The following is a 9,724-nucleotide window of genomic DNA, read 5'->3' on the forward strand; positions in this document are numbered from 1 at the left end:
CGTTTGGCTTCCCCTTGAAACTAGGATAAAAGACAAGCTGGAGGAATACATCACTTCTAAGGTCCTAGACAAACAACATCTGAACACTTGGTTGACTCTCTTAAAAGAGCATGATAATTATTGATAAGCTAAGACCAAACCAAGCTATCTGTCTTCTTCGGTATATGTCTTCCCCCCTGCTTTAGCTTCATTGCCTCAGTCCCTCAGCTTCACCCACTCTGCCCCTTCTTTCTTCCTGTATCTTCACATGTGTGGTTCTTTCATTGGGTGTTATCTGAATTCTCATGTCTCACTCCCACCTCCTCCTCTTTTTCGTATTCATAGCCCAATCTTGTAGCTAATTTCAATGCTTGATATGTAAACCCCCCTGCTCTTTGCAGAGACTGTTTTTTAATGTATTATCCATTGCTATATGGCCATTTATTTACCATACACCTGTAAGAGTGTCTCCATGTTGTATGTGCACCCTCATAATGCAGAATTGCACTTTGTAAAAATGAGAAAGAAAGAAAGAAAGAAAGAAAGAAAGAAAGAAAGAAAGAAAGAAAGAAATTAATTCATTGCATATGCTATGATCTGGTTATGAATTCCACGGGCCGATTCACAGAACTAACTCTAGACAAAATCCTAAACTTACTACTTTTGGTATTCACAGAAGTTAGGATGTTGTCTTAAGTTTGTCTTAAGACAGAATTAAGACAAAATCCTAACTTAAGTCTGTCTTAAGTCTGTTTTAAGACAAACTTAAGACAAAATCCTAACTTCTGTGAATACCAAAAGTAGTAAGTTTAGGATTTTGTCTTAAGTTAGTTCTGTGAATCGGGTCCCACATGGTTAACGCGGTTCAGGGCATTGAAATGTTCATTGATACCTGTAAGATTAGGACATTTATTTATTTATATGCTCATGAACACACAATGATGTTTTTTTTGTTCTTCACTGTATTTGCGTTTGCTCTGCGCCGTCACTCGTAGCACCTATTTTTTAATAGAAATTGCCACTGCTTTGTCTATATGTATATGGGTGCATATACAAGCACAACCAATGTACAACCGCATTGTACAGCCAAGGTCAAAGGATTACATTTTCTAAGCCTTGAATTTATAGCACATTGATTGTGTCAGCAGGGCCTTTATGTCAGGTAGCCCTTGCAGTAGAATCAAATATCGTTTTTATAAGTAATTCCTCCTGGAACTGTTTTCTTCATATGCCAGCCAACTAGATTTTGAGCAGTATGTTAGAGTTTTAGAATTCCCGAAGTGTTGTGTTTCATGTTATAGATGGGCACTTCTGGGAAAATGGCTAAGCTCCACGAACAGGAGAGCGCTGGCCTGGACTCCACATGATGACCCCTGGCACCAGATGTAGGAGAAACATTTCTCCAGGGGTACTGGGGGAAGGCTGGGAGCATGGTCCAGAACTGGATCTGGTGAATGGTGGGACAGCATAAGCATGATGAACAAAATAAGTAAAGTCTTACTTCACTTACTGGATTCTGCTTGCTTCCTTGCATGACCTCTATTGTTTTATGTTTGTCCAGATTTGTTAAAAGTTCACAAAACAAGCATTGTCACGATAGGAGATGCAGAAATAATAGACTAGTTTGGTAGGTAGGAATAGGGGACGTCAAGACAATGGGAAATGTGCATGTGTGAACATGTGGGCTATAGAAATAGTGTGGAAATGGAAAATACAAGCAGGAGCACAAAGACCCGAAGCACAGTGCGTGAATAATAATAATAATAATAATAATAATAATAATAATAAGACAGACACTTATAAAGTGCGACAGCTACCTCAAGCAGAGGTAGGTGTCTCGGCGCTAAGCGATTGACAGTATACCGATGGAAAACCAGTAAGCAAAGCCAGAGACCCATTATTCTGCCTTAAATAGCCAGGTCTTAACTTTTTTCCTGAAAAGAGGCTCTGCCTCTATGGTGCGTAAGTCGTCTGGCAGGGAGTACCACAGTTTTGCTGTCCCAATCGTGAAGGATCTACCTCCTAGGCAGACCCTGTTAAAACAGGGTATGCAGAGCAAGCTTTTTGAGTTAGACCTTAGCGATCTCGTCTGCCTATTTTTAAAAAAAATTATTTATAAAGTTTTATATAGCGTTAGCTAGACCCGGGGGTATCAGAGCGCTTTACATAAACAAGAGAGGGAGAAGTTGCATTACATCGTAGACCATGGGGAATCATAAAATATATAAGCTACTACATCACACTTAAATATACATTGGGGGAGTGAAGAACGCAGGTGGATGAAACAGTCAGATGACCCCCTCCAAGAAAAAGTTAAAGTGAGAGGGGAGACCATTAGTCTATTGATGTCTAGGTTGGTTGACTTGGTCAGGGAAGAATTGGTTGAGGAGCAGTAGTTTCAGGTCCTTTTTGAAGCAAGGGAACGAGGGGTTGCATCTGAGGTCAGTGGGGAGTGTGTTCCATATCCTGGGAACATTGCCAGAGAACCACGTAGTCTTAGTTTCAGGTAGCTGGGGCAGTTGCCATGGGTAGCACGGAAAGCCAATGTCAGAGCCTTTAAAATGTGATACTTTTAGCAACTGGTAACCAGTGGAGTTCTATTAAATGCCCAGAGAAATGATGTCGGAAAGAGACCCACCTAATCAGTCTTGCAGCTGCATTCTTGACCATCTGAAGGCGCCTGATTAGATACTTTGGTAGGCCTAAATAGAGGCTGTTGGCATAGTACAGCCTGGAAGCCACCATGGCATGGACTGTAATTTTCCGGCACACTTTTGGCAGTAAATGTAGAAATTTGCACACATTTTGGAGTCTACTGAAGCAGGTGGCTGTCACCTGCCGTACCTGAGCCGAGAATGACAAATCAGACTCCCACTTCACCCCAAGATTTTTTATACTGTCTGCAGGGGACGGGGAGGGCCCATTTCCTCAGGCCACCAGAGATCCGGTGCTGGAGGTGACTTTTTCCCGAAAAACATCACCTCCGTCTTTCCTGCATTGAGTTTCTGTTTGTTGTTGTTCATCCACAACGCAATATCTCAAAGGCAACCTTTGAAAGTCCACAGACTTCTCTTTAAAAGAGAAGACCAACTGGGTCAGCGTATGATATCGCTTTTACCCCCCAACTACCTACCAGAGAGACTAGCGGAGCCAAGTATAGGCTAAACAGGAGAAGACTCAACGCTGACCCCTGAGGAACTCCACACCATAGTGGTTTTGGCTTTGACACAAATGGCTGCAGTGAGACCTTCTGTGAGTGATTGCTTAAGTAGGAGTTCAGCCACGCCAGCACCGTACCCCCTATGCCCAACTCCTGCAGTCTCTGAGACAACAAGGTATGGTCAACAGTGTTGAATGCCGCTGATAGCTCCAGGAGCACCAATATTGGGGATGCCCCTGAATCCACCGCCAGTCTCACCGACTCAGCCAGCTCCAAGAGTGTCGTCTCGGTACTGAAACCCGATCTAAAGTCCGATTTGGTATCATGTAAGCTACCTTTATTCTCAATGAAATTAGTCAGTTGCCGCTGCGCCAGTTTTTCCAGCATCTTGCCTGGTGCAGATAGCAGTGAGATAGGCCTATAGTTGTTTAGATCCACAGGATCCCCATTTGTTTTTTTCTGCAGGGGGAGGAGTGTGACGTGTTTTCATATGTCGGGAAAAATGAAGGACGTCAGGGATAAATTCCAAATGTGCGACAGCAGTAAACCTCCTTCACAACGAATCGTTATAACGAAGAGTTTAACCCCACATACTTTTACTCTGCATACTTTTACTCCGCATACTTTCATTCAGCAAATACATTCACTCTGCGAATACTTTCACTCCGCATACTTTCACCCCGCATACTTTCACCCCGCAGATACTTTCACTCCTCAATGACAAAGAAAATGTGATGGACAGCAGATTTATTATGAAAAAGCAACAAAAAAAAGGCACACTGATTTTAAGATTGCATTTTTAAAAGATATATTAAAAGATATATTAAGGAGAGATATATATTTTTTTTAAACAGTGCAGAAATTAAAGTTAAAAAAAAGGCAAATAACTTACTGTCAATTGCTGACATGCACTGCACACTCGACACTCGACACTCGAGGGAGAAGTTGCATACGAGTCTTTGAAAATGTTGATGTCCCTCTCCATGCGGAATTATATTGAAGAAAGTAAAATCCTTTGAAAAAATGGACGGCGCGATGCTCCAATGAGGTGGAGTGGTTGAAGAATATTATCCATGATGATCCAGATTAGAAAGTAAATTTAGGCTATTGACGCTTAAATTAGTCTCTTTTTTATCTTTAGTATTCTTGTTGTCGAAAGCGGTAATCCATTTTTAATACTTTTACTTTACAGAGCGAGTTAAACGGAATAATGAGAAATTTCCTAGTTCACACAAAGGAAAGTTTCAATTCTATTAAGGAAGCGGAGGCGAGGATTTTGCTAGTCCTTTCTCCATTTTATGGGACAGCACGTTCAAAGATATAATAAAAAAAACATTACATGAACTACTCAAACCAACATGGCAGCGGTAGTCATGGGAACGTATAGCCAATCACAGTCCACACATCAGCATATAGGGATCCCACGTCGGTAGTCCTTCCTCTTTTCGTTGCTGCTGCTGGAAAGAAGTCCTCTTATCCACTAGTCCGTCTTCTGATCGGAGCCTAGGGAAGAGAAACAGTAATAATAGCCCATCCAGTACAATGTTGAAATCAATCAAAACACATTGCAGTGGGAGAAAACATATGCAATTGCAGTAAAAGGCAAAGAATGTCATGTAAACACATATCATTCAATGTAAATATCAAGGTATAGGAAAAAGATTACTCTCCTTAAATGAAGAAATAAACACTGGAATCCACAATTCAGGGAGGGAAGGCTAGATAGGCCAGGGTGGGAAAATCCTCGCCTCCGCGTCCTTAATAGAATTGAAACTTTCCTTTGTGTGAACTAGGAAATTTCTTATTCTATGTCAGGAAGCGGAGGCGAGGATTTTGCTTGTTTAAAGCTTACTCACCACCAAAGAAGCAGCTTCATGGATTGGCTTAAAATAAAACTTTTTGAAAGTTGAATCTGAAGACCAATCCGCTGCGTTCATAATGTCCTCCAATCTGCCACCAACCTGTACAGCCTTGGACGCCATTGCGTCTCTAGTGGAGTGAGCCCCAAAGTTCGAGATGTTGATTCCAGCCTCAGACATAATCCACCTGACCCATGTGGCAATGGTGAGAGAAGAAACCGCCTTGAAAGGTTTCTTAATTGCAATCAGCAGTTGTCTTTCGCCCGGAGGGCGCACTTCCAAAGTTACATCCTCATAAGTCTTGAGGCAGCGAACCACACACAATTTAGGTGAATCTGGAAAGGCCGGATAAGATACTGACCTGGTATTGCATTTAGTTCTTCTGGATACGGTAAAAGTAACTCCATCCGGAGTAAAGACTCTTGCTGAAATATCAAGGGCACGAACATCAGAAGCCCTTTTGCAAGATATTAGACAGAGGAGGATAGCTAACTTAGCTGAAAGCTCCTTCCATGAAAGATACTCATTATCCTGCCAGGAACTTAGGAAACGTAACACCACATTAACATCCCATAAACCAGAATAACGAGGTTCTAGAGGACGTGAAAGACGAATACCCTTGAGGAGTTTGCAAATCCAAGGATGCTCTCCCACCGGAGAGCCATCCACAAGGGCATGACCAGCAGAAATAGCTGAACGGAAAGAATTGATTGTACAATATGCAAGTTTCTTGTTGTAAAGTTCGGCCAGAAAATTAATCACCTCTGTAACAGAGGAGCCCACGGGATCCAGGTGTTTTGCCACACACCAACGAACCCATCTGTTCCAGGCTGATCTGTATCGTTTAGTGGTACTAGGAGCCCAGGCTCGCTGAATGAGGAGCTCAGCGTCTCTCGAAAGAGTGTCGTTCGACCAACGTCCCCTGAAATCCTCCAGGCCATGAGACTTAGATGGCCTTGGAGAACCAGGGGATGCGGATGACCCAATGGATCTGTTAGAATGTTGTGGAAAAACGGCAAGCGTAGAGGTCTGTCCCAGGATAACTCCAGAAGGGACGGGAACCAACATTGAGCCTTCCAGATCGGAGTGATCAAGATCAGAGAGGCCCGCTGTCTGCGGACCTGGGCTGCAACAAAACATGAACAGAAACGGGGGAAATGCATACGCTGGAAACCGGGACCAATCCTGCAGGAAGGCATCTACTGCTTCCGCACCCGGGTCCGGTTTCCAGCTGTAAAATCGGGGAAGTTGGGCGTTCCACCTGGACGCAAACAAGTCCAATACTGGAAGACCCCAAAGATCCAAAATCATCTGAAACACTGAAGGATCCAGCCTCGTATCGCTGACATCCCGGAAATTCCTGGAATGCCAATCCGCCACACTGTTCAGATTTCCGGGGAGGTACTCCGCCATGACAGAAATCTGACGTAGAAGGCAATAGTTCCAAAAATCCTTCGCGAGATCCGCTAGGACTTTGGAGTGAGTGCCCCCCAATCGATTGATGTATCGAACCGCAGTGGTCTTGTCCATCCGTAGAAGAACACAACAAGAGACTTTGTTCGTGGTGAATGAGCGGATGGCGAACGAACCCGCAAGGAGTTCTAAACAATTTATGTGGAGGTGAAGTTCCTCCTCCATCCATCTGCCCCCCACCGAGAGGGAACCGCACCGGGCTCCCTAACCTTGGCGACTGGCATCCGATTCGATCACCAGATCCGGACGGGAACTAAAAATCGCCTTCCCGTTCCAAGCATCCATGTGGTCTAACCACCAGGCGAGCTCCGGCCTGGCCTCCATGGACAAGGAAATTAGTTCCGAGTATGTGAGGCCCTTGCGAAGATGAAACGCCTTTAGTCTCTGGAGAACCCTGTAATGAAGCGGGCCTGGAAAAATGGCCTGGATCGATGAAGACAGTAAGCCCACAATCCTGGCCAATTGACGGAGGGAAATGCGGTCCCGACGGAGGACCTTGCGAATCTCCTTCTTGATATTGGAAATCTTCTGCGAAGGAAGATGCAGCGTTGCGTCCGTCGTTTTTATCAGAAATCCAAGGAAAGTCATTTCCTGATGGGGGACCAAGTCCGACTTCTGGGAATTGATGATAAACCCCAGAGACTGAAGAAGCGATATAGTCACTTGAAGATGTCGTAGAAGGAGCTCCTTGGACTGATTCATTAAAAGAATGTCGTCCAAGTAAATTATTAGACGGAATCCCATGGTTCGGAGGTGTTCGACAACCGGTCGGAGGAGTTTGGTAAAGCACCATGATGCTGATGACAGACCGAAGGGAAGGGTACGAAATTCGTAGATCTGATTCTTCCAAAGAAACTGGAGGAAGCGACAATGCGGAGGGAAGACTGGGACCGAAAGGTAAGCATCCTTCAGGTCCAGACGAACCAACCAGTCGTTCTGAAGTAAGAGGTCTCTTAGAAGATGGATACCCTCCATCTTGAAGTGCCTGTAAATCAACCATTCGTTGAAGGAACAAAGGTTGATGACTGGTCTGAAACCTTTGCCTTTTTTCTCGACTAAAAAGATGTCGCTGAGAAAACCGTGCGGATGGAGAGACGCAGGAATTATTGCGCCTTTCATCAGCATATCCTGAACTTCTAGATCTATGAGTTCCTGTTCTGCGTGAGAAAAAGACAGTGGACGAGGACGAGACTCTTGGACGGGGGAACCATAAAACTCGATGTGAAATCCTTGAACTGTTTCTAGAACCCAAGAGTCCGATGTTAGGTCTGACCAGGCCTGAAGAAACAAGGCAATTCTCCCCCCCAGACGAACTGGAGAAATGATGGTAAAGCTTACCGTTAAATCCCTTGGAATTGGACTGGTTGCCACCACGTCCTCTGCCTTGGCCTCTGCCACCTCGGGAGGGGTAGAAGGAACCCTGTTGTCCATCATTCCAGCCGTTGTTCCTTCTGGCTTGTCTTCTGTTGGAGCCTTGTTGGAATTGGCGGCCGGAAGAGTGACCCCTTACTCTGCCGGCCCCACCAAAAACCTTCTTGGGGAACATTTTTTTCATTGAGGCTTGAGCCTTGTCTAAAGCCGAGAAGGTAGCTACAAATTTCCCCGATTCTTTGACAAAGGGGTCTCCAAATAAGGCACCTTGCGCCACTGCACCCGCTTCAGAGGAAGATAACTCTCCCAACTTGGGGTCAATTTTTAACAAAAGGGACCGACGACGTTCCGCGGAAAGAGCACAATTAGCGTTGCCCAGAAGGCAAATCGCTCTTTGCGCCCAACCCGCTACCTCTTCAACAGGAAGAGGCATACCTGTCTCCTTAGAACATTGTGCCAGTTCTATTATTTTAGTTAAAGGTCCAACAACATCTAGCAGCTTGTCCTGGCAAGCTTTCCAGGACCGGTCTATGCCCTTTTTGGGTTCTTTAATGTACTTGGTGAAAAAAGTGCAAAGCTTAGGATCAATTTCGGGTGTAGCCGCCACTCTATTTGGAAGATTAGGCCTTGGACACTCCGAACGTAGCCTTAAGCGCACATCTTGGGAAAGAGGTTGACGTAGTTTAGCGGCAACATAATCAGAAGTAGACTTTTCTGGGATCCATTCCGAAGCACGGGGTCTATAAATAGTGGTGGGATCAAACATGTCAGATGAAACCTGTTCACTATCCCCATACTCAGAGATATTGGATTTAGGGCGCCAAGACCTACCAACATCTGACATGTCTTCAGAGGACTCATCCTCGTCATCATCTTGGAAACCCTCTTTGTCATCCTCTCCCTCTAGGGGAAACCCTTCCTCCGGGTCAAGGTCTTGGGTGTTCTCATCACCAATACTTCCGGGCGAGTCGTCCCCCCGGTAGGGTGCGCTTCTGAGCGTGCACGCAACCTTATGGAAAACGTCTGCAAGTTTATTGAAGCCTTCCAGGTGCCCCGCGCTACGCTTTATGGCCGTGCGTGATGGCTGTGAAGGCACACCACTGGGCCCAGCCCCGCTGTCGCTGAACATATGAGAACCTTCAAATACATGAGCAGACAGTTTATTGACGCTGTCCTGCAGAGGGGCCAGCGCCTGGGCAATTGCCGAAGACAGTAGTCTGTCCACCTCTGCAGGAGGGCGCAATAAGGGCTGAGAAGTTTGGTCAGAATTTTCTGCCAAATAATCATGGTCTTGACAAGATTGCATTTCTGTAGAGGGATGGGCACCCATACACTAAAAGTACACCCCAAACTAGGTAAAAGGGGTTTGTTTCCCACCACAGGCACCCACAGAAAGTCAACAGTAAAGAAAAACAATATTTTTCTGTGACAACAGAATTCCTGTCACAAAATAAATCCTGCCGTAATAAACGGCGTCAGTGTGGGGAAGAGAGGCAATTAATTATAAACAGAAGCACTGTGCCTCAGCGCGTGTTCGCCACAAGCGCGAAGAGCGCTGTGGAGAAAAGCCGGTCGGCGTCAAAGCCGACACTTCAGACATGCGCACGCGCGCAATTAAGACGCTCGGGCAGAAAGCCTACCGCGTCAGACCAAAAGGAATTACAGCTTTAAGAAGCAAGTCGGGTCTAAACAAAAGTGAGAATAAACAAGCGCTGTCACAATAATTAAAAAAGTGCCACGCCACAGAGAAGGAATAAATCGGGACTTATCTTGACGCGGCAGCAATGAAGAAAGAGAAAGGACTACCGACGTGGGATCCCTATATGCTGATGTGAGGACTGTGATTGGCTATACGTTCCCATGCCTACCGCTGCCATGTTGG

The 9,724-nt window shown here is 45.2% G+C and overlaps 1 protein-coding gene across 1 annotated transcript; it reads right to left on the reverse strand.

Moving 5' to 3' along the window:
• Nucleotides 1-806: 806 nt before the first annotated feature.
• On the reverse strand, nucleotides 807-9,172 carry LOC147751695 (uncharacterized). Its single transcript, XM_086933988.1, has 2 exons — nucleotides 7,810-9,172; nucleotides 807-871 (listed from the first exon to the last, which is right to left on the reverse strand). The coding sequence occupies exons 1-2, from the start codon at nucleotides 9,170-9,172 to the stop codon at nucleotides 807-809; spliced, it is 1,428 nt and encodes a 475-aa protein (XP_086790114.1).
• Between the last annotated feature and the right edge of the window lie 552 nt (nucleotides 9,173-9,724).

This window comes from Lissotriton vulgaris, chromosome 1_1 (genome assembly GCF_964263255.1).
Source record: "Lissotriton vulgaris chromosome 1_1, aLisVul1.2, whole genome shotgun sequence".
Classification (NCBI taxonomy): domain Eukaryota; kingdom Metazoa; phylum Chordata; class Amphibia; order Caudata; family Salamandridae; genus Lissotriton; species Lissotriton vulgaris.

Bases quoted from the DNA above. Each gene is read 5' to 3' on its own strand.
- LOC147751695 (XM_086933988.1), bottom strand. From the start codon at position 9,172: ATGGGTGCCCATCCCTCTACAGAAATGCAATCTTGTCAAGACCATGAT. The intron at 872-7,809 runs GTAAGCTTTACC...CTAATCTTACAG, and splicing joins CAATTCCAAGGGATTTAACG to GTATCAATGAACATTTCAAT.